Source organism: Pristiophorus japonicus, chromosome 6 (assembly GCF_044704955.1).
Source record: "Pristiophorus japonicus isolate sPriJap1 chromosome 6, sPriJap1.hap1, whole genome shotgun sequence".
In the NCBI taxonomy this organism is placed as follows: Eukaryota; Metazoa; Chordata; class Chondrichthyes; family Pristiophoridae; genus Pristiophorus; species Pristiophorus japonicus.
In genome coordinates this window covers 84015006-84040732 of record NC_091982.1, presented here as the reverse complement: position 1 = coordinate 84040732, position 25727 = coordinate 84015006, and the positions used below count along the sequence as shown (strand labels likewise).

Here is a 25727-nt window from a genome sequence, read left to right as displayed (position 1 = left end):
TCATTGCCATGGGCTTTTTTCACTAATGAAAGGGGCAGTTCATTGATGCTGTAGCATCTCATTCTCGACATTGCTGGCTATGGAGCAGCCTCAGCAAACAGGAGTGGGTGAAGGAGCCGGAGGGCTGAACCAGGTGTGCTCATGACAGGTCCATGCCCCCAGGGAGAGAGCCCGCAGATGCTCCGATGAAGCATTGGAGGCAAAAGTTTTCGCTGTGGAGAGACGGAGGGCGGTGCTCTACCGGCAAGTGGCAGGGAGGCCCTTGCTGCAAGTCTTCTGCACCATGTGGAGGGAGGTAGTGCAGTACGTCTCGGGCAACACTGTGGTCCCCAGGACCCCCACACAGTGCAGGAAGGTATTTAACGAGCTCACTTGGGTGGTCAGAGTGAATGAATGCTTCATCAAATGCTACATACCACCATCTGTATCACAATCTTCACACACTGCCCAAAGCACCACAACCCCAGCACTCGCCCACCAACAATCTCTAGCTACCAATACTCATACCCACATCTCTCACCTTGCACACAGTGACAGTTATTCAGCTATGGCTGGCACAAGGGTCATTAGTTATTAGAATTCATGTATAGGTTTATAGATAAATTTATTCATGGTGTTTGGAATATTTTGTAGTCTCTCATTTCACCTTTGCGCCCAGGAGAATGCTGTGATACGCCATGACACAAGGATTGTATGATGGGGATGTGGTGAACTACAGGGATCTGGGGTTTCATTCATGTGAATCGGAGTCTGATGAGCAGATCACGGACAACCCGTCCAGAAGACTGATTGTCTTGCTGCCTTCTCCCTCCCTCCTGTTCCTTCTCCTCTGCCTCACCCTCCTCCTGAGGTGGTCCCGTAATCCCTGCTGGCAAGGGTTGCGCCCTCATGATGGCCAAGTTGTGGACCATACAGCAGATCACCACGAAATGGTATTCCCGCTCTGGCGAGTACTGGAGGGCTCCTCCTGAGCAATCATGACAGCGGAACCGTTGCTTCAATAAACCAATGGTTTCCTTGACAATGTTCCTGGTGGCAACATGGCTCTCATTATATGAGTGCTGGGATTGTGGAGAGGAGTCATGAGCCAGGTGGAGAGCAGATAGCCCTTGTCTCAGAGCAGCTTGACATGGTGGCTGGAAGAGCATTGGCACACCAGTCTGGCTCAGGATGAAGGCATTGTGGCTGCTGCCAGGATAGTGGGCATTGACGGTAAGGATTTGCGGTCTGTAGTCGCACACCTACTGCACATTAAGTGATTGGTGGCCTTTGCGATTAAGGAAGATCTCAGGATTATTATGTGGTGCCCGCAAAGTCACGTGGGTGCAGTCGCTAGCGCCCTGCATCCAGGGAAGCCTGCTATCCTGGCAAAACCACATGCACGCTCATCCTGCTTCTCTCTGGCAATCGGGAAGCCAATGTAGTCCTTTCTCTTGCTGTAGAGAGCCTCTGCCCTCCTGGTTGCAGCGATGGATGGTGAACTATGAGATGTTGGCTATGTCTCCTGTTGCAGACTGGAAAAATCCACTGGCAAAAAAAATTGAGGGCCACAGTGACCTTGACTGCCACTGGAAGAGCAGTGGACACCCTGGTCTGAGGCTGGAGGTCTGGTTGCAAGAGCTGGCAGAGTTCTGTGACTACCTCCTTAGTGAAGTGCTTAATTGATAGTAGGAGAAGTGCTCTTGGAATACCTTCAAAGGATAAGACCACCTGTTCAGAGCCCTGATGTCCCTCCTCCTCCCTCTGCGCACATGTTCCCATCTTTCTCGCTGCCTACGCTCCCTCTTGTCATAGACCCTGGAGGACGTGGTGGCATGCCAGTACAGCCCCCATTAATGTTACCAAGTGTGGCAGTTTGAATCTTTGAAGATTAAATGTAGTTACTTTTTAGTTGCCAGACAACTCCTGATACAAAAGAACCTTTAAATTACTGAAACGTTTGCAGTGGGTGAATGTAAGAAAAAAGCACTGAAACTGCACTAACCTGACAGCAGTGAGTGACTGCTGATGCTCTCTTTAAATAATATCCCAGGAGCTGGCTTCCTGGTGCTGCACACCAGCTCTCCCTGTCAGTGTTTACTCCAGGTGGTGAGGTAAGTGGTGAGAATCAATTTTCCAAATCGGGCAGTCAGTGAACGATGCACACTCACTGATATCATGATCTACCTGGCGTTGACGTTCCCGGCGATGCTTCTTACCGCCGGTGCTTTGGCGGGGGGGGGACCAGATTTGGCGTGGTGCTGGATTTTGCCTCACCCCAGTGATACTGGTCTAGCGCCCGTGCTAACAGGACAAAGCTTTCCCCCATAGAATAGTACAGCACAGAAGGAGGCCATTTAGCCCATCTAATCTGCACCGACTCTTTCGAAGAGCAATCAAATGCCTTTTGAAAGTCCATAGATATAACATCACTGCACTGCCCTTATCCACCATCTCTCTTATCCCATGAGAACACTCAATCAATTTAGTCAAACACGATTTGCCCTTAACAAATCCATGCTGGCTCTTTATTCGTTCATGCTTGTGGAAGTGGCTGTTAATTTTCTCCTGGATTATTGTGTCTAAAAGCTTCCCCACCACCGGTGTTAAACTGACTGGCCTGTAATTGTCAGGTTTATCCTCCTCCCTTTTTTTTGAACAAAGGTGTAAAATTTGTAATCCTCCAGTCCTTTGGCACCACCTGTGTTTAAGGAAGATTGGAAGATTGTGGCCAGCACTTCCGCAATTTCTACTCTTCCCTCAGCAATTTAGGATGCATTCCCTGTGGACCGGGTGACTTACCCACTTTAAATACTGCCAGCCTTCCTAGTACCTCCTCTTTATTTTTTATCTCATCCAGCATCCTGGCAACCCCCTCGTTTATTGTAGCTTTGGCAAAGTCCTCTTCCTTGGTAAACACCGATGCAAAGTACTCATTTAGTATCTCAGCCATGCCTTCTTCCTCCACCAATAGTTCTCCATTTTGGTCCCTAATCAACCGCACCGCTCCTCTGACAAACCTTTTACTGTTAATATGCCTATAGCAGACCTTTGGATTCCCTTTTATGTTAGCCGCCAATCTACTCTCGTACTCTCTTTTTGCCACTCTAATTTCCTTTTTCACATGTCCTCTGGACTTTTTATATTCAACCTGATTCACCATTGTATTATTAAGCTGAAATCTGTCATATGCCCCCGTTTTCTGTTTCGTCCTCCCTCCTTTGTCATCAATGAAGCTCTGGCTTTGGTTGCCCTCCCATCCCTCTTATGGGAATGTACCTATACTGTACCCGAACTATCTCCTTTTTAAAGGCCGCCCATTGGTCCATTACATTTCTATCTGCCAGTCTTTGACTCCAATTTACCCGTGCCAGATCACCCCTCAATTCGCTGAAATTAGCCATCCTCCATGTCCTTCTCCATAACTAATCTAAACCGTACGATACTATGAACAATATTCCTGAGGTGCTCCCCGACTGTGACATTTTCCACTTGACCCTCTTGCTTCCCCAGGACTAGATCCAGCAACACCTCGTTCTTTGTTGAGCAGGAAACGTACTGATCCAGAAAATTCTCCTGAACACACTTCAGAAGTTCCTCCCCTTTTCTGCCCTGAACACAATCACTGCCACATTAAATACTGAGGTAGTTAAAGGCTCCAATTATCACTACTCTATAGTTCTTGCACTTCTCAGTAATTTCTTTGCAAATCTGCTCCTCTAACTCCTTCCCACTATTTGGCGGCCTATACAATACACCAAGTAGCATAATAGCTCCTTCATTGCTTCTTACCTCCAATCAAATATATTCTGTCTCTGACCCCTCAAAGACATTGGGCGAAAATTTCGACAGATTTGCGACCGGTTTTTCGTCTGGGCGAAGCGCAAAAACTCCTTTTATGGGGGCTAAACGAGTCGCACAACATTGTGCTCCCAACCGGAAATTTCGGCTGTGGTTTTGCAACGGCACTAAAACTTGCTGCCAGCCCGATGTTTCCACCATTTGGGTGATGACGTCAATCGGCATGCAACGCTGCACTATCCCCCTGGGTGGAAAATTCAGCGATATCACCCGATTTCCCGTCCACCAGCAAACCCGCCAGAAAAAAATCATTCGGACCCAGGGCGCACCTGGCGCTAACGGCGATATCTTGAAAACGGAGCAGAAGTTCAGTGTATCGAAGAATTTGGAGAAGTTTTACACAGTGAAGTTTTATGTGAGTTTATAGTTCATTTTAAGAGATATTTAAGGACATAAAAAAAAATGGGGGCTATACTATGTCAGCCATTATTCCTGGTTGCTTTTTCTATGCAGCGTCGAGCTGGAAGAACGCTTAATGATCATTTTGAGCGTAATCGCAGACATATTGGGAGGAGGCTTTACCCCTCACGAGTTTACAGGCAACAGCGCTCATACCTGCAGCTCTCTGAGGCACAGTACATTAGAAGGCTGCACTTCCGAAAAGAGGTGGTCACAGATATGCCAGCTCAAAGGCAGACCGACAGCCTACCAGCGGCAACAGGTCTGCACTGCCCCTCGAGGTGAAGGTGACTGGGGCACTTGCCTTCTATGCCTCCAGCTCCTTTCAGGCATGAGTAGGGGACATATGCTCCCTCTCGCAGTACGCTACACATTGCTGCATTCGCCAGGTTGACTACTACATTGCACGCACGCAGTTCCCAATGACCAAGGAGGCCCAGAATGAGAGGCCTGTAGGTTTTGGACGAATTGCTGGCTTCCCCAAGATTCAGAGTGCCATTCACTACGCATATTGTCCTGCGAGCACCTTTACTCAATCCAGACGTTTACTGAAACCGAAAGGGATTCCACTCCATGGACATACAGATCGTCTGCGACCATACTTAGCACGTCATGGCAGTCAATGCCCAATATCCAGGGTGCATCCATGATGCTTTGATCTTGCATGAGAGCACTGTCTCATGCATGTTACAGCGTCAATCACAAGGCCAGAGCTGGATGCTGGGGAACAAAGGTTACGGCCTCGCTACCTGGCTCATGACCCTCCTCCGTAACCCTCAGACAGAAGCCGAGCATTGCTATAATGAGAGCCATATAGCCACACTCAACATCGTCGAACAGACAGTTGGAGTGCTCAAACAGCGCTTCCGATGCCTGGACCATTCGAGGCTGCCTGAAATACACCCCTCAGCAGGTCTCTGAGTTCATTGTGGTGTGCTACACAACTTGGCCATCATAAGGGTCAGGATTTGGCAATGGGACTGCAGGACCACCTCAGGAGAGAGGGGAGGAGGAACCCATGCCACCACCCTCACCACCACCACCGCCACAGCGGAGGCCTCGTGCAATTTTCGCCACTGCAAAAGCCTTGCGTCAGCAGCTCATAATTCAACACTTGAAGAGTTTGACCATTGCCTGGCCACTCTATCCCACCATGTTGACTATTCCCACTCTTGCTCTGCAAATGAGACACTACGCAGAATTTAATAAACATTGTAAACTTGTTAAACTTAATTTTGAAACATAAATTAAATTTGAACTTGAACAGAATTTGTAAACTTTTTAAGCTTTTATAAAATAACAAAACACAACCCCTGCACTGACGGCTAGAGTCCTGCTGTATTGGGGGGAGAGACAATGGAGACACCATGTGTGGATCCACTGGAGAAGCTCGGGGTATGGAAGGCCCGGCTTCTGAGTGGCGAGCCTCTTGCTCGGCATTACCACTCAGGTGATGCGGGTCTGGGTGTGACACTGGGGACTGCAGTGTCACAGAAGGAGGCCATCAATTGCGCGTGGGCATTGACAGCCTCGCAGATTTCTTGGTTAGCACGGATAATCTGTGAACCGACCTCCGTCATGTTTGCAGATAGTGTCGCGATGCTAGCGGAGCTGTCGGGTGAGCTGGACACTCTCCCTGGACAGTCCCACCATGTCCAGTTGTGCGTTCACCTGTCTGTCAGCAGACCCCCTCCTCCCCCGCCCACATGACTGCCTGAGGTGGAGGCTTCCATTGAAAGATTTGGTGCATGCGACTCCTCATCTGGAAATAGAAAACAGACAAGTGGTTAGCAGCAGGGGAGGGGGCAGGGTGACATGAGTAAGGTCACATAGCACAGGCTTATTTGTAGGGCCGCTGCTACTCCATTATATGTAATCGAGAGATGCTGCATCACATTGTCCCAACCCTAGTCCACAGACACTTATTGCCCCAACCCAGCTCGGGGAGTGTGCAGGACTTACCCTCACAACCGATCGGGGTTTCAGCACCCCCACAGGCAGTTGCCCTCCCTGAGGCACCGAGCAGACCAGCCACACTCTCCTCGATGTCTGTCAGAGACATACTTTGGGGTGGATCGCCGCCTGTCCGCCGCTGCTCCTGGTGGTTGTGGAACATCTTTCCCTGCAAAGATGACAATGGGAATGGTTACAAGAGGGCCCATCTGCTCTTGTGGCACACACAGATACCCTCCAAAGCACTTATACCATTCTGTCTGCATTTAATACAGTCTTCTGTTCAATGGTCCTGGAAGTTGCACATGGTTCATGAGGAAGATATCGACGTGCCAAAACATTTTTTAAGATCTCAGAAAGCAATCGTAATAATGTGTAAAGCTCATTCATGGCAAATAAGGTGCAACACAGCCTACCTATACCAACAGCATGAGAACAAATAGTGTGTCAGAATTATACTTTAAATAATGAAGTGCATCAATAAAAATATTACTTACTTCAAAACAACCCTGCAAAGGTCATTAAACCTCTTGCTGCACTGTGTGTGGGTCTCTCGGATGGTGTCGCTATTGGAGACCTCCTCAGATATGCTGGTCCAAATTTTACGAAAAACCGCTGGGAGGGAGTTACTTGCATCCCCCTGTTTAATTCTGCCTATCTCCTTTCCATAGCAGTGACAAGGGCCTCGTTTGCCTCACTGCTGAACTTTCTGGCTTTCTGCCTGCTCCAATCTTCTTCCGTTGTGAATTAAATCTAAAAATGGCTGATTCAGCCCTGCGTGTACTGCGTTTGCGCGGATACTCCCTGACAGCTGACCAGAAACATGGGAGGAAGAAAAAAAATTGCAAAAAAAATAATAAAAATTCGCGCATGTGCAGAAGGTCCAAGTGGTTTTTTTCCACTCACAAATTTCAGCTCCGGCGCACAAATTCAGTTGTACAACGCTGGATTTATCGCTGTCGCTAACGTTCTTGACCGTTTGCTGAATTTTGCAAGCTCTGGCGGTAATGGTAACCCAGCGGTTTAAAAAAAAATATTTGCTGCAATTATCGCCCAGAAACGGGCAAAATCACTAAAACCCAAAATTCTAGCTCATTCTATGGGGCCAAGTTTCGGCCTGAGTTCCTGTTTTTTTAGAGCAACTGGTTTAGAATGGAGTATCTTAGAAATTGCAATTCTCGGCATTTAGTTTGCTCCAGTTCTAGTCAGTTAGAACAGTTTCAGTTTGGAACAGATTTCTTTTTCAAAAGAGGGCGTGTCCAGCCACTTACGCCAGTTTAAAAAGTTTAGGCAGTAAAAACATACTCCAAACTAACTTAGAATGGAGTAAGTGTAGATTTTTGTGCGCTCAGAAAATTAGGCATAGGTTACAAATCAGGCGTAGGAAATGGCGGGGGGGGGGGGGGGGCTAAAAAAGGGAAGTTTACAAACATTAAACACTTCAGTTTTACAAATAAAGAGCCATCATCAATAATAAATGATAAATAAATCAATAAATCAACCAATAAATCAATCAAAAAAATTAAAAAATAAAATATAAAAAAAATAATAAATCAATAAATAAAAAATTAAGTTTCTACTCACCTACTGCAGCACCAGGAGCCCTCCAACAACATGCTGGGATGGGGCCGCCCCAGTGTGAGAGGAGGGGGGAGAGGGAGAGAGGAGGGGGAAGGGATGGGGAAGAGGGAGAGAGAGGAGGGGGAAGGGATGGGGAGCGGGTGGGTAAGTGGAGCTGAGTCCACGGCCAGATCAGCCATGATCTTTTTAAATGGCGGAGCAGGCTCGAGGGGCTAGATGGCCTACTTCTGTTCCAGCCACTTGCGTCTGTTTTGCAAGTTTAGGCAACGAAAACTTACTCCAAACTAACAGAATGGAATAAGTGTAGATTTTTGTATGCTCAGAAAAACCTTGCCTACACTTATAAATCAGGCGTAGGGAACGAGAGATTGGGGGTGGGAGGGAGGGATGGGGGAGAGGGAGAGAGGAGGGGGAAGGGATGGAGGAGAGGGAGAGAGGAGGGGGAAGGGATGGGGGAGAGAGGAGGGGGAAGGGATGGGGGAGAGGGGAGGGGGAAGGGATGGGGGAGAGGAGAGAGGAAGGGGAGGGGGAAGGGATGGAGGGGGGAGAGAGAGAGGAGGGGGAAGGGATGGGGGAGAGGGAGAGAGGAGGGGGAAGGGATGGGGGAGAGGGAGAGAGGAGGGGGAAGGGATGGGGGAGAGGGAGAGAGGAGGGGGAAGGGATGGGGGAGAGGGAGAGAGGAGGGGGAAGGGATGGGAGAGAGGGAGAGGAGGGGGAAGGGAGGGGGAGAGGGAGAGAGGAGGGGGAAGGGATGGGGGAGAGGGAGAGAGGAGGGGGAAGGGATGGGGAGAGGGAGGGAGGAGGGGGAAGGGATGGGGGAGAGGGAGGGAGGAGGGGGAAGGGATGGGGGAGAGGGAGGGAGGAGGGGGAAGGGATGGGGAGAGGGAGGCGGTGGGAGGGAGGGAAGGGGGCGGAGAGAGAGAGAGAAGGGGGGAGAGAGAGGGGGGGAGAGAGAGAGAGGGGGGAGAGAGAGAGAGAGGGGGGAGGGAAGTGGGGGAGAGAGAGAGGGGGGAGGGAAGGGGAGGGAGAGAGAGGGGGGGAGGGAAGGGGGGGGAGAGAGAGAGAGAGAGGGGGGAGGGAAGTGGGGGAGAGAGAGAGAGGGGGGAGGGAAGGGGAGAGAGGGGAGGGGAGGGGGGGAGAGAGAGAGGGGGGAGGGAGGGGGGGGAGAGAGAGAGGGGAGGGAAGGGGGGAGAGAGAGAGAGGGGGAGAGAGAGAGGGGGGAGGGAGGGGGGGGAGAGAGAGAGGGGAGGGAAGGAGAGAGAGAGAGGGGGGAGAGAGAGAGGGGGGAGGGAAGGGGAGAGAGGGGAGGGGAGGGGGGAGGGAAGGGGGGGGAGAGAGAGAGGGGGGAGGGAAGGGGGGGAGAGAGAGAGGGGGGAGGGAAGGGGGGGGAGAGAGAGAGGGGGGAGGGAAGGGGGGGGAGAGAGAGAGGGGGGAGGGAAGGGGGGGGGAGAGAGAGAGGGAGGGGGGGGGGGGAGGGAAGGGGGGAGAGAGAGAGGGGGGGCGGGAAGAGAGCGAGAGGGGGGGCGGGCTGTGAGCGAGAGGGGGGGCGGGCAGAGAGCGAGAGGGGGGGGCGGGCAGAGAGCGAGAGGGGGGCCGGGCAGAGAGCGAGGGGGGGGGAAGAGAGCGAGAGGGGGGGAAGAGAGCGAGAGAGAGGGGGGGAAGAGAGCAAGAGGGGGGGCGGGCAGAGAGCGAGAGGGGGGGGCGGGCAGAGAGCGAGAGAGAAGAGGGGGGAAGGAAGAGAGGGGGGAGAGGGGAAAGGAGAAGGGGGAAGGCTGAATGGATGGGAGCTGAATGGGAGGGAGGTCCAATTCCCGATCTTCGCCTGATGAGCCCATTCGGCCAGGGCTAGGGTCGGGCCCCTCCCACGCAACCTCGGGGGCCTGGAGCTACTGCACATGTGCGCACACTAGCGCGCATGTGCAGAGGTCTCGGCACTATTTTCAGCGCCAGGACCTGACCCCGCCCCTGACCCCGCCCCTGACCCCTTGTGCTGCGCTACGCCGAGCACGTAGACGTCCTGAGGAGACCGGAGAATCACAAGGTAAGTTTCCGGCGCCCTTTTTCTTCCAGAAAGTCGTCGCACCTTATGGAGATGTGCCGTTTTTCCAGAGGGCGGAAACTTGGGCCCATTGATGTAGCGAAGATTTTTTCTGTAAAATCAGAGGACGTGATTATGAACCAAAATCTCAAATTCAACTCACATAATTTCTCCATGCGAATCATTTGACTAAATATAAGTCCCATTTAATGCCGTATATACCGACATACTTGAAGTACTCAGGAAATTGGCTAATTCCCAGTTCTTCAAAGCGTAGAGGAATTTGGACAGGAAGAGATGAGCAATGGTCATATTTGGTTCTGAAGTAATTCTGGGTGATGGATAAATCTGAATGGCCATTTTACTTTTCCCTGCTTTATTATCTGTTATTTTAGTAACGTAGCTCAGACTATCAATATATTTACAATTATGGGGCAAGCTTAGTAATTAAAAAAGTTCGTTGCAGGTTTATTCTTTCTTTGTAGGAGAATAGGTTAATGTCTGGAGAAACGGATACAAGCTGCCAAGTTCAGTGAGCATGTGGCAAGTGGATTTCGGCTTGGTGTGATGGCCTGTTCTACAGCTTTGTTGATCTGTTTTTTAAAAAATCATTGGCTTGGTAACATTTATGTAACTCTGTTTTGATTGTGCACATGATGCATTTTATGCAAGCATTTTACAAGATTTTTTTTGTGGAAAGTAATTTCTCTGTAGGGGAGGCCACTTGCATTCATTGATGTGGATAATTAGATGTGAAGAAAATGTACTTCTTGCATACGAGAAGGATAGATTCCCCTAACTGGTGTATACATCTATATACCATACCTTGTGAGAAGGTCCTAAGTTGGATCCTTTACATAATTCATACACTGTGTATCATACCACAGACCTCTGAAATCCTCAGCTCATCTTATTAACAAAGTTATAGGCTGAAGGCTTTCAGATTTCTGGACCGATTTTCCTGTCTAGCTTTCAAAGTATGTGCATTGAAAAATCTTAAAGAAAATATCTGTAGAGATGAATTCCTATACGTTTCTAATGCTGATTATCAGCCAGAATTGTGACCATACATAATTACAAGTATTTTCAACAAACTGTTCATACAATATAAATTAATTTGTCTCTTGTCAGTTATAACCAAGCTCTAGTTTTGTCCTGTGTATCAGTTTTAATTGAGATTTTGTTTAAAACTTCCAAGAATACTTTATCTTTTATTTTATAAGACTAAACATCTGTGGGAAAATATGAAGGGGGAGGGCGAGCTTTGAGAAACTGTCAGCTAAACTCTTTGATTCTCTTTCAGCTTATGCATTTTAGTTTAATTTCCACATTTAAGTTGCATACAAATATTTTTGGTGTACTGGAGAGCAGATGTGAGAAATTGAAATAGGCCATGGTAGACACATTTCCATAGCAATTGAAAGAGGTCCATAGAACTAAATCTTGTGAGGCTTGCAAAATTAATGAAATGCATATTGTCAAAGCTATCAAATTTCAGGCAAAAACTGACTCCAAATAACCAATGAGAATTTGCGAAGTGTTTTTTAAAATTAAAATGTGCACACTAATGACAACTATATTGTCACAAAATTGGGTGCATGTAGCTTAATTCTGCATTTGACCTACTGCATAGGATTCAGTTCAGTTCTCCTTTTCATTTTAATGTACAAATTTCAATGTGGATTTATTATTTGTTTTGAAAAAAGAATAATTGCATTTCTGAAATTCTTAATGGCTTGGATGTGTTTAATTCTTGAGATGAAAATCCATCTATTCCTGGGTTTGTGATTGTTTCCAAACTTTTCATAGGTGAAAATGCTCCATATTAATTTTATGGCAATTTTTTCTGATTTTTGTTCTGGTATCTTTGTTCTTGTAAACAGCAGCATTTTCTTGCTTCATGAGAGATTGTAGCCTGACTTGTCAGTCAAAGAATACCAAGAGGTCATGTCATGATTGTACATCCTAACAATATTGATGGGATTTTCTTACAGCAGAAAACTATAAGGAACATTCCTTCTGAGCCACATAGGCGGTTTAGACTTCTCGCCAAGTTGGAAATCTTGGTCATTGATACTTCTGTTGCTGCCTTTCTTTAACTTGCACTTTGGCAAATGGGTTTTGTCGAAAGCTTCAGAAATGGCTCTGACTTCTGGAAAAAAAATGAGTGTGCAATCTTAAACTCCCTGTCTGCCAATCACCATTTAATTATATGCAGTTCTTCTCAAAAACTCCCTGGAATTAAGTCTCTGTTCTGGTGTGGTCTGATTCTTGTAATATGCGCATTTCATCACAATGACCCCATTTTGTTGTATCTTAAAGTAGATTTCAGTTGTCCAGAATTTGAGAACACAAATTCATCAACTTCAGTTTGAATCATTTCAATGTCGGTCTGCACCTATGCATTATTTGGAGTTGGCTTGACCATCAATTTTAATGCAATTTTTCACTAAAATTGAGGTTCACAAAAATTTCAAGTTAAGCATTTAATGTAGCTGAAAATCTTGCTTCTCATTATTTGATCGTATTTAATATTTACTTTCCCAGAAAATTATTTTGTGTTGTATTTCTTGTCTATGTAGTATTGACCAACTTAGCTTGTTTCCTGCATCCCATGTTATTTTGTAGGTGTAAAGCTGTAATTGACAGTAATGGCCATCGCATAAGCTGTGAACACTTTATTGTGGATGATAGCTATCTACCCGAGAAGCATACTAAAAACGTACAATACAGGTAAATGTTTTTTTTGCAATAAGAACTGTGCCATAACAATCTTGACATCTGTATTCATAATCATAACAGATATCTATATTCTAATCCTGCTGAATGTTAGATATATATTCCTTTCTGTGAAATTCAAGGAACACTTTAACTAAATTGTAATTAAAAACTCATGATAGTTTCGTAAAAATACATTTTCTTCAATTTTACACAGAGGAAACCCCATCCTGTCTTGTAATGTGGAAATGTATGACAAAACTTGTTAGCTTTAACGATGGTAATGAAAGGTACAGCAGTAAAATCCAAACCTGGAAAACTATAATATAGTAATAAATGGAAGCGAGAAAAGTATGCATTAAAAATAACTTCAGCCTTGAAGTATGTTACAAGGTTATAATGTACTCAGGATCACATGACTGTAAACGTTAGTCTTGTTCAACATTGTGCAAACCCCTCGAGCATAGCACGCCTTTGACACTCTCCTAGCTATCTTGTTCTTCTGTGCAATTGGCACTTTATCTGTGCAGTTGTTGATGGTCCAAATTATTTTTGCACAAGATAAGCTCTGGTTCCTATGGTAAGAAAAGTATTGGCCCGGAATTTGCAGTCAGCAACGAAGCAAAGGTGTTCGTTGCTGGCCCCAAAGTTCACTTCACACAAGGATTTCACAGTCCGTGTCGAGAATTTTGGGTTTTGTGACTGTCAATTCAAATCAACGAATTGTAGTGGAGATTCCCTTGTGCTTACTGCTGTGACATCAACAAAGCTGTCTGAGCAGCCAATCAAAACACAGAATTCTCACAGACCCCAAACAAGGAAGTGAGTAAGTTTTTAAAATAGTTGGGGAGAACAAAACAAAGATCGGAGCTCTTACATGGGGAAAAGGCAAACCTGAAATAAAGATGGACAAACTTTAAAAGTTTTGTTAAAATGTTAATTTTTATTAAAATGGACAAATTTCACACTGCACAAAATTAAAATTAGTTTTCTCGGTCTGTAACATTTATTTAGAGTAATAACACTAAGAGCAGAAGATTTCATCCGTTTCCCTAATTTGGCTGATGACACAGATTACCGGCTCGGTTGGGGGGTGGGGGGCGGCAAAGCACAGCCTGTTTCAGAGCTGCCAGTGATGGACCACAACTTCAGGATTGCCTGCGCATACACCAAATCCCAAAGTTGCGGTCATTTTCAAAGGCGGAACGCTGCCAGTTCGCCATTATCCCAACCGCAAATTCCGTAATAAGTATAAATAATTATTGGACCTTGGAAAAATTATTTTGCTTATTACCCAGTCTTTCTTTCCATAGTGGAAATGCTTAATTTATTTTTACATCAAGAGATTGAGCATTGACATCTTGTATTATGGTGATCCTATAAGTTGTGGCTTACTATTGAGAAGTTACTGCTGTCATTTATTTTACCTGTTCAATGTTCCACACTGCTTGTTCAATTCATTGTTTCTCTCTGTTAGGTATATTTCGAGAGGGGTGCTCATCACAAATTCTTCTGTCTTGAAGTCCGATTCTGAGCAGGTAGCAACAGTTCTTGCTGAAGCCTTGTTTTTTGTTACTGCAGTTTATGTACAATTTACTTAAATAAATCATTAGTGACTTTCAAAAAATGTTATTAGTTATTCTGATAATTGGACAGAATTTCTTAAACTGGTAGTTGTAATACTATTAGAAGGAGCATTATTAACATTGCTTTGTAACATACATCATCTTCCTATACATGCACACACTTCTTTTGCACAAACAAAAACAAAATGTTTAAAAAAAATTTGTTCCAGAGATGTGGGCGTCGCTAGCAAAGGCAGCATTTATTACCCATCTCTAATTGTCCTTGAGAAGGTGGTGGTGAACCGCCACCTTGAACCACTGCAGTCTATGTGGTGAAGGTACTCCCACAGTGCTGTTAGGGAGGGAGTTCCAGGATTTTGACCCAGTGGCGATGAAGGACTGCCGATAGATTTCCAAGTCAGGATGGTGTGTAACTTGAGGGGAACTTGCAGGTGATGGTGTTCCCATGCACCTGCTGCTCTTGACCTTCTAGGTGGTTGGTTGCGAGTTTGCGAGATGCTGCCGAAAAAGCCTTGGAGAGTTGCTGCAGTGCTGGGATGCCAATCAAGCGGGCTGCTTTGTCCTGGATGGTGTCGAGCTTCTTGAGTGTTGCTGGAGCTGCACTCTTCCAGGCAAGTGGAGAGTACTCCATCTTGGTGGAAAGGCTTTTTGGAGTCAGGAGGTGAGACATTTGTCGAAGAATACCCAGCCTCTGACCTCTTGTAGCCACAGTATTTGTGTGTCTGGTCCAGTTAAGTTTCTGGTCAATGGTGACCCCACCTCCCCCCCACCTTCCCCCCCACCTTCCTCCCCACCTTCCTCCCCAGGATGTTGATGTTGGGAGATTTGTCGATCGACATGCCATTGAATGTCAAGGGGCAGTGGTTAGACTCTCGCTTGTTGGAGATAGTCATTGCCTGGCACTTGTGTAGCACGAATGTTACTTGCGACTTATCAGCCCAAGCCTGAATGTTACCCAGGTCTTGCTGCATTTGGGCATGGACTGCTTCATTCTCTGAGAAGTTGCGAATGGATCTGAACGCTGCAATCATCAGCAAACATCCCCATTTCTGATCTTATGATGGGGGGAAGGTCATTGAGGGAGTAGCTGAAGATTATTGGGCTGAGGACACTGCCCTAAAGAACTACTGCAGCAATGTCCTGGGGCTGAGATGATTGACCTCCAACAACTACAACCATCTTCCTTTTTGCTCGGTGCTACTTGAAAATATATTAAAAATTATCTCCTATTGGAGAGGACACATTATGCATAACTATAGACCAGTCTTGTCAAGTGTACCTGCTGAAAAATATCTTATCAGATGATGAATCCAATAGGTCCAAATGCTGCCAGTACCATGGATTTGTACAGACAAACAGTCTTGATGTTGCGACTCAGGAAGTTCTTCACACAAACCACATGGAATGGATTTCCACGTAGGATAGTGGAATAAAAATCCTGGAATCATTGAAGAACCGTTTGGATGCCATGACTGTAGGATCTTTCTGAATAGGTGAGATCAGTTGCATTGAATGGCCTTCCTTATCTGTCTTGTATCCTTGAGTACGATTCCCGCAATGGGATATATGCTGTACAATACTAAATGCTCAATATAACCAATAATAACTCTTTTACACAAACTTACATCTAGCTGTGGCCACAACTGTCATGACAGACACAACATGAAATCATTTTATAAGTTCTTTTTAAAAAAAAAAAATAGTTCCCCATCTTTCTCCTCTCCCAGCTGAGATTATAATGTTATTATACAGTGATTAGCAAATTAATGCCTTTCTTCGCAGTTTTGCAGAGGGCAGTTATTACTAAATAGGAAATTAACAAGTTTAGAGTCTCTTTTAGATATTCTGTTGGGTGCAGCCGTGCTGATCGCTCCCGTAGCAGAGGTCTAAGCATCTTCCATTCAGGCGTGTGCCCATGCTGCCCAATATAGAAAGGTATAATTGCAGAACCCAGGGGTGTAACAATAGAACTCGCTTGTGATTTGAACTGGATATTGTGTCTTTCACCTGTGCCTCATATGTGCTTTCTTTTTGAAGGTAGTGAAACATAAATCCAATCAGCTCGGTGAGAATGGGGCGGACCGTCTAAATAGCAGAAATTGACATTGCCCCATTCCAGCAGAAACCCACCAACCGCCACTTTAGCTTGGACGCTGACTAGTGCAAATGACAAACGGAGGCCTCAATACTTCAAATTGGGGTCCTATGATGTCATGAAGTCGGGTCGAGCGTCCCACTTAATGGCCAACTTACTGAGTAAAACCTCATGGGGCTGGCTTCACAAGCTGACATGATTTGGAAGCACTGTTTAAAAAGGTTGCAGGCACTCAGATCATAGAGGTCTATGTGCTGTTGTGCTTAGTGCATTTCCAAGGGAATTCTGAGCTCAAAGTTTTGTTTCTGACTATTTTTCTCACCCCGATTAAGCATTTACTCCTTGTAATGGGTTTCATTTTTGCTTCTGTGTTTTGAATGGAGGAAAAGGACCAGCAGTAGCCTTAACAACCAGGATGAGCAGCCGGTGACCTGTTAGACACAGCAGTTGACGGGGCTGCTCGTAGAACGCCTTATCCAGCCCACAGAGTCCATAGGCTAAGATTCAGTTTTATTTTGATATCTGTGGGGCACTGCAGCAGGAGACTGCTGGATCTGGTTCTGGGAAATGAGGTGCATCAAGAGGAGCAAGTGTCAGTCGGGAAATATTTAAGGAAGAGTGATCATAGCATCATAAGGTTTAGATTAGCTATGGAAAAGGACAGGGAGCAAACTAGAGTAAAAATACTTAATTGGAGGAAGGCAAATTTCAGTGGGTTGAGAATGGATCTGGCCTGGGTAAATTGGAATCAAAGATTGGCAGGCAAAACTGTAATCGAACAATGGTTTGTCTTTAAAGAGGAGATGGTTCAGGTACAGTCGAGGTACATTCCCACTAGGGGAAAGGTAGGGCAATTAAAGCCAGAGCTCCCTGGATGACGAAAGAGATACAGAGTAAGATTAAGCAGAAAAAGAGCACGTATCACAGATGTCAAGTTGAGAATGCAAACGATAATCAAGCTGAATGTAGAAAGTTCAAAGGGGAAGTGAAAAAGAAAATAAGAGGGGCAAGGAGAGAGTTGAGAATAGATTGGAAGCTAACATAAAATAGGCTTGCAGCAAAGTTGAAGTCCATGGAATAAAAGGGACAGTGACAGCATGGATACGAAATTGGCAAAGTGATAGGAAACAGAGAGTAGTAGTGAAGGGTTGTTTTTCGGACTGGAGGAAGGTGTTCGCCAGGGGCCGGTTCTAGTACCACTGCTTTTCTTGCTATATATTAATGACTTGGGCTTGGGTGTACTGGGCACAATTTGAAAACTTGCAGATTTCACAAAATTTGAAGTATAGTGAACAGTGAGGAGGATAGTGATAGACTTAGAGGACATAGGCAGGCTGGTGAAATGGGTGCACATGTTGCAGATGAAATTTAACGCAGAAAAGTGTGAAGTGATTCATTTTGGTAGGAAGAACAAAGAGGGACAATATTAACTAAAGAGTACAATTCTGAATGGGGTGCATGGACAGAGAGACCAATCGTTGAAGGTGGCAGGGCAGGTTGAGAAAGCGGTTAAAGAAGTATACGGGATCCTGGGCTTTATAAATAGAGGCAGAGTACAAAAACAAGGAAGTTATGATGAACCTTTATAAAACACTGGTTTGGCCTTAACTGGAGTATTGTGTTCAATTCTGGGCACCGCACTTTAGGAAGGATATGAAGGCCATGGAGAGGGTGCAGAAAAGATTTACGAGAATTATTCCAGGGATGAGGGACTTCAGTTACGCGGATAGTCTAGAGAAGCTGGGTTTGTTCTCCTTGGAGCGGAGAGATTTGACAGAGGTGTTCAAAATCATGATGGGTCTCGACAAAGTAGATAGAAAAAAACTGTTCCCATTGGCAGAAAGATGGAGAACCAGAGGAGACAGATTTAAAGTGTTTGGCAAAAGAGCCAAAGGCGAAATGAGGAAAACCTTTTTTACGCAGCGAGTGGTTAGGATCTGGAATGCACTGCCTGAAAGGGTGGTGGAGGCAGATTCAATCATAGCTTTCAAAAGGGAATTGGATAAGGACCTGAAGGAAAAAAAATGCAGGGCTACGGGGAAAGGGTGGGGGAGTGGGACTAGCTGACGTGCTCTTGCAGAGAGCCGGCACGGACTCGACGGGCCGAATAGCCTCCTATGCTGTAATCATTCTATGATTCCACCAGGCACATTGTTGCTGACCTATGCAGACTGTTGACAAAGGATCTGCTACCTGCTGGACCTGGGACCATGCTTTACTAGTGGCTGTCAAAGTTACCACTGCCCTTAACTTTTTCACCTCGGCTCCTTCCAGGCTTCTACAAGGGATATCACCTGCATCTCTCAATCTACTCTGCACAGCTGCATCAAGCAGATCACCAATGCCCTCTTTGCCAGAGCTAATTGATACATTACCTTCCCCAAGGGTGCCAACAGCTAGAATGAGAAGGGCTGCGTCCCTTACGTCCAGGGCATGATGGAGTTCATGTGTGTAGCTATCAAGGCACCAGAAGACGAGCCAGGAGCTTTTGTGAACAGAAAGGGCTTTCACTCCATCAATACACAACTGGTGTGTGATCACTGGAGAAATTGTGCCAGTTTCGCTGGCAGCTGCCACATTGCCTTCATCCGGAGGCACTCATCCATCCCCAACTTTTCCACCCACCCAGGGATATCAGGATGGCTGCTGGGAAACCAGAAATAGTCCCTACACATATGATTGATGATGCTCCTGCGCAAACTCACCATGCCTAATCAGCTCCAGTGCAATTGCAGGTTGTACCTCTTTGGTCCGGCAACATTCCTGGTCCGGCATCATTCCCGGCGAGGGGGTCACGACCTGCACTGTGTTCTGGGGCTGGCTGCTCCTCTTCTCTCTGCTGCCTTCGGTGTTCCCTCCGAGGTCAGGTCGGCGCGCTGGCTGCTCCTCTTCTCCTTGCTGCTTCCATTGTTCCTTCCTTGGTTGGGTCGGCGTGGAGAGGGAGCGAGGAGCATGGCGGCTGACTGAGGCGCCGAAGCTGGGCCTGCAAAATGCTACGCATGCGCAGAACGCGGCCGTGTCGTTGTCAGCAGTACCTGGTACATCTAGGATGCTGCTGACAACGCTAGGGTCGGCGTGACCTCCCATGGTCCGGAAAATTCTCTGGTCCAGCACTGGTCAGGTTCCAAGAGTGCCGGACTGGAGAGGTACAACTGTACAGCCATGGGGCTGCCACCAAGTTCATGGTCTACAGGGCTGTAGTAATACCCACCCTCCGTATGGTTCAGCGACATGGACCATGTACAGCAGACACCAAGACGCTGGAGAAATATCATCAACAATGACTCCGCAAAATCCTACAAATCCCCTGGGAGGACAGGCGCACCAACATCAGCGTCCTCGTCCAGGCCAACATCCTCCAGCATTGAAGTACTGACCACACTTGATCAGCTCCGTTGGGCAGACTGTATAGTTCGCATGCCCAACACGAGACTCCCAAAGTAAGTGCCCTGCTAGGAGTTCCTTCATGACAAACGAGCCAAAGCTGGGCAGTGGAAATGTTACAGGGGCACCCTCAAAGCCTCCCTGAGTGCAACATCCCCACTGACACCTGGGAGTCCCTGGCCCAAGACCGCCCTAAGTGGAGGAAGTGCATCTGAGAGGGTGCTGAGCACCTCGAGTCTCAACGCCGAGAGCATGCAGAAATCAAGCGCAGACAGCGGAAAGAGCGTGCGGCTAACCAGTCCCACCCACCCACCCCTTCCCTCAACGACTATCTGTCCCACGTGTGACAGAGTCTGTGGCTCTCGTATTGAACTGTTCAGCCACCAAAGAACTCACTTCAGGAGTGGAAGCAGGTCTTCCTCGATTCTGAGGAACTGCCTATGATGATGATGGGGCCATCACTTCCACTGATCTGATGGAGACCAGCATTCAGAAGAGGAATAACTCCTTGAAAACCCATATCCATGTGATCCACCAATATGTTTAAGATGGAGAGTCTGGATGGCAGCCGTTTGAGCTTCCACCAAAACTGCAAAGGCTGTGAAGATTGATTCTTCTTGTGAGGGCCTGGCTGCAGTGTCCCTGGATGTGCCACACTTCCAAGATAGATTGCAGAGCACTGTACCCTGGAAAATTACACCACACAGACTAGAAGCACGTTTCTCCATACCTTCTGCCTTGATGCAGCAACGCTTGGCAGACCTTCCAATTTGTGGTATAACTGCTTGTACAAGGCAAGCAGTTTTCTTTTCATAACTGGGCTCCTGAAATCCTCATCTCTATCTGCAACTTGGCTCACCCATTCATCTTGTTTTAAAACACAACCCTTAAACATACTCAATCCCACAGTCCTTCCTGTGGAGGAAAAAAAACGATCAAGAATCCCAAATCGTGACCCAGCTACTACTTTTTGTGGAGATGAATAGACATGAAGGAAGAATGAAAAACATGAACAACGGAAATAAAAATATAAATTGCCCATAGTCTAAAATATGGCAGTTACTGCTGTTAACTAGTTATCCTATTGGTTGGAGAAATGCATTCCTGATTCAAAGTCAGTTCCATGGACCTATTACGGTATCTTGCTATTTGGTTTACAATGAGAATTTTATTTTTTTCCCCCATAATAATAATTGCTGAACTCAGTACAATGAATGATTTTTGTCACGAAAGAAGACTTGCACTGATGTATCGTATTGTGTCTCAGATCATCTCAAAGTGCTTCACATACACTTTGAAGTGCAGTGAGTCTTAAGCAGGCAAATACTGCAGGTTGATTATGCACAGCAAGATCCCACAAACAGATGAATGTCCAAACTTGGGAATAAGCTAGATATTAAGACTGTGTGACCTTTGCTTTGCTTGTCATCACTCAAAAATCCCTAACTATACGGTCTGACTTTACAGATTTCTATTTTAACTGTGCCTGCAGTGGAAAAAAGTCATCCTTCTGTACGAATCATTGAGCTCTGTCCCTCTTCAATGACCTGTCCACAGGGCACCTGTAAGTTGAGATATTTTACATTTACTACCCGAACAAACAAGTATTTTGTTTTGAAATCAATATCTAATCCTGTTTGCTGCATTATTTTCATATTTAAATTGATTTTTAACTGAGTGATTTACCCTGGTCAATGACTGTTGAAGATTAATTCATTTATTCTTCAAGCCCCTGATCATGTGTTCTGCAGATGACACACATGTAATCAGAGTTGCCAGCTGACTGGAACTGAGTCTTTCACTTGCCCTGAAAATGTGACTCAAATGATCGAATCATGAACTGAAATCATTGCTCTTCCTGCTAGGAGAGCATTACATGACAAATGGCTTTAGCTGCTGTTACTAATTCAGTCATACCTGAGTGACTAAAACGTGTTGGATAATAGAAACTGATGTGGCAGACTACTGCAGAGGGCAGAACGTAAAGACAGTATGAAGTACCATAAAATATAGTGGTTATTTTTGATTTATTGTTCAATTGTGTAAAGTTTTTACGTGGTATTAGGCATTTCGCAATAAAGAAAATTAGCTTCTCATCATCACCCCGCCCCAATGAAAAAAACCAGGCAATATGCTGTCAATGTTGATGGGGATGTTTTGTACTGTGACCCGACAAAACTGTTTCTTCCACTTCAAGGAGCATTTGATATGTGAAGGTGTCTGTTAAGTGAGTAGAATCTGAAGATTGAACCCTGTTTCTGCATGTATACAGTTCTTTATTCTGAACTATGATATAATTCTAAGTTATTTTCAACCAAACAAATGTCTTTTAATGCAGTGCCTTATAATTTGGCCTTTTTTTTCTTGGAAAAAGCCCCATCTCTGAAAAAGTTTGAAGGAACAGGTCCATAAAAATACCTATAAATCATATAGAATAAAAATGAGAACTATTGAGGTAATGCAAAACTAGCACTTCGATATGTGCACCGCTAAAATGTTTAATAATACATCAAGTTTTACAAAGAGTTGAATAAGGGCTGTTGTAGGCAATGTTGTGTGTTGGCTTACGACAATATAAACCACAATTCCAGGCGGGTGGTCACACATGAACAGTCCTGAAGAAATCTGCAGCTCAGGAAATCCTGCTGTCCCAAAGAGTTGAGGTTACACGGTAGCAAGCAATTATCAAGAGAAATATTGAGTAGAAAAAGTAAATTGTTGGCTTAACCTTTAGCTGAATATATGCCATTTCTAATAAATAACTGCTTTTGTATCTTGTGGGAGTGCTTTAGAGTTGGCCCAAGTGACTTATGAGTGTGCTTTGTTACCCAATCAGACAGCAACACCTGCTAAGCGTGGTAGTCGGTAACAAATGCAGGATTTTCCACAGTCCAAAACTGTTTGTGCTGCATCATGCAATTACTGCAGTACTGAGTAAACTCAGCCTGGGCAGACCACTGACACTAATTTTATCTTTGCCGAGTCTTGTTTGGGAACAATACTAGCCTGCAAAAATCCTCGCAACTTGTACCTTAACAGTTGTAAAGTATACTAGTTTTTTTCGGGGGTGGGGGTTAACATTCATTTTCCCCTTGCCTTGCTTCCCATGCTCCTGATCAGAAGGCAATGAGGTATTGTTGGGATATAGTTCCACTTGTGACAAATACTATTCTGTACCCTATTCAAATGGACATTTCTGTGAGTGAGCTGAGCAGTGTGTGTCATGGTCTTTCTCACCATGAAGACATCACAACCAAATCCAATCCTGTTCTCGCCCAACGTTTATGCACCTATTTTCCAACAGGAGTCACCTGAACAGCAATTGAGTGTGAGCCCTGACCAATTTTCTTTCCTCTTTCCTTTCCCCCCTCCGCCGGGATTTTTTGCCACCTGGTGTCACAAAGCTAATTGTTATGACCTACTTGGCTCACCAAGATGGAGCCTGGGACATTCCTGATCTGTGTGGTTCAGTACTTCACCATATAGTGGGAACTTGCAGGGGAGCATGCCTTCAACACGTGTGCAGTTTTTATTCAAGGTAAAAAGAATTGTAACTGCCTCCCATATGCACTTCAACAAAACACAAAGCTTCTTGGGCAAGTAGTTTGTATAATTTTGGGGTGCTAAAAGTTTGTGTCTTTGCTTACCAACTTAAAATATTTTGTGGAAAGCAATATATTTCTGCGTTTTAAAAAAAAACACCTTGACAATTGAAATGCAAAAAGCAAAATGAAACACTACTCTCAACAAAGTAAAGTATCAAAGATTTAAGAAACACATCCACCTGTGATTAGTTTTGTTTAAAAAAAATACGTGGCTTAAATAGTAGTTGATGCTCATAAGATCACTGCTGTGACCAAGTATGTATATACAAAACTTATCTTGGTTTTGATTGAGATGTCAACCATTTATGTTTCTAAATTTACAATGTTCATTTTCATCAATAAATAACACTGTTTATGAGGTTGCATCTAGAAATCTTATGTGCATAAATCTCTCTTAGTCACTAATAAAGTTGCCAATATCAAGACTTCACCGTAAATTAAATGTCTAACCTTGATGTGCAAGCTTCCTTTGCTTTGGATAGTCAAAACCTGCGTCAAGTACTTTATGGGAATAGATGTGGAAACCACTGAGTACAGTTATTTCAAAGTGTAAAATAATTAAACTTGTATAATGTGACAATATGGCAAAAAAGATGGCATTTATTCCAAAAATTTAAAGGAAGTAAAATCCTTAAATTTGTTACATTATCTGTATGTTGTATGAGGAAAAACGACATTACAAAATACTGCGTGATTTTACAGAATAGAAAGTTTATTTGGATAGCACTCTGCTTGTTCAGCATTGTTATATTGTTTCATCTTAGTAATGTGTTTCTGTAACATGATTACTAGTTACAGTATGATCCATTTTGACTCATTTTTTAAATAGATCTGGTCCACCTAACTTGTCCATCAAATGGAACTGCCAAAGAAGACTTGGAACCTGTGGTATCTAAACTGTTCGCTCAGTACAGTGAAAATGAAGAAACTGGTAAGGACTCGAGACTTTAATCACTGCACACCATGACAAGATGGACATTTGTTATTTGGTACTCTCTACCTGTCAGCACTGACTTTTCTTAATTTAAAATCGTTGCCAAATTTTAACCAAATTTCAGAATAACTTTCTTCTTATCTGACATTCTTTTTTCTACTGAAAAGAGCATTGGGTTAGAATGTCTCCCCATTCATAGTTAGTGTACAATAAAAACAGAAAATGCTGGGAATACTCAGCATGTCAGGCAGCATCTGTGGAGAGAGAAACAGAGTTAATGTTTCAGGTCGATGGCCTTTCGTCAGAACTGTAAGATCTATTCTTGGTATCTCCTCTGACACATGCTAAAATGACAGAATTCTTCAAAAACTCTCTGTGTCTGTAAACTTCAGGAAGCCTATAGAGCGGAGCGAGACAATGTCTTTCCTCATCCTAATTTTTTTTTTAAAGTTGAATTATAAAGCAAGTTGGTCATTCTAATTGTTGAGAGCAAGTGTGTGTCCCTTCCCATAATTGAATTTCCTGTTTTAGAAAAACACCAAGTTGAATTTCAAAGAAAACCAAATCCTCTTTAAATAAAATGGATAGGGGAGATGGAAAAAGTAGGAGGGGGCCTCTCGCCATCCACTGTTGGGGGAGCATGGAGGGTTATGACTGAGGTGATTGACAGTAGAGAGAGGGAAGAATGTAGGAGTTGAGCAAGTAGCTCAAAGGAGAAGAGGAAAACAGTGAATCCAACTAGCTGGTGAGTATTAAGAATCTCTCGAGCATCATGGAAGTTGTCTCTCCGGTCACTATTTTCGTTCCTCACCTCTGCTCCCATTTCCCCACATTACAACAGTGACTACACTCAAAATACTTCATTGGTTGTAAAGCGATTTGAGACATCTGGTGGTCGTAAAAGGCGCTATATAAATCCAAGTCTTTCTTTCCTTCCTTTCTTTTTCTCTCTCTGTCTCTCTGTCTCTCTCTCGGTCTCTCGCGCGCGCGCTGTCTCCCCTCCCACTGTCTTCTCCCTGTTTCGCATCTCCTCTCTTTCCCCTTCTCTTCCCCCGCCCCCCCCCACTTCCACCTTTTCCTTGAAGTCTAGGTATGTACTTCTATTTTGGTTTCTTTCTTACTGAATTTGTCCTGTTTGAATGTTGGGCATTGGGCTGTGCTGTTTTTAATCCTGTTGCCTCATTGGTAGACAAATTCTGAATCACTAGAACACCAGCACTGGGAATTTTCCCAGAAGTTCTCTCCATTGGCCACTATAGCTTCGACAGAAGATCAGCAGAAACCCTGTTTACGGGCATGTAAATGGGGATTCTGTTGAAGTTTTGGCCAATGATTGGTAAGAAACTGTTCGTTTGTAATGCACTTATAAATGACTCCATGAGGCAATGTGTTGTACTCAAACTGTAATGACCTTGGTCATTTATTTGTAACTCCAGAGTGAGGCACATGGGCAGCCTTTTTATACTGGGCCCTGCACACCTATGCAGGTGACACTCAGGTCTACCACCGCAGTGGCCTCTGGTGGACAGCCTCCTGCCATAGGGGCAGGAAACACTGGTCTCCACCAGTTGCACCCTCTAGTGGTGTCAGCATA

The 25727-nt window shown here is 45.1% G+C and overlaps 1 protein-coding gene across 1 annotated transcript in view; it reads left to right on the top strand.

Moving 5' to 3' along the window:
* The window catches only part of chm (CHM Rab escort protein), a 189500-nt gene that overhangs the window by 145494 nt on the left and 18279 nt on the right, over positions 1 to 25727 (top strand). The window contains exons 10-13 of the mRNA XM_070883035.1: positions 12440 to 12544; positions 14007 to 14067; positions 21062 to 21158; positions 24029 to 24130. Coding sequence (XP_070739136.1) covers positions 12440 to 12544; positions 14007 to 14067; positions 21062 to 21158; positions 24029 to 24130 — 365 coding nt within the window. The remainder of the gene's footprint in view (positions 1 to 12439; positions 12545 to 14006; positions 14068 to 21061; positions 21159 to 24028; positions 24131 to 25727) is intronic.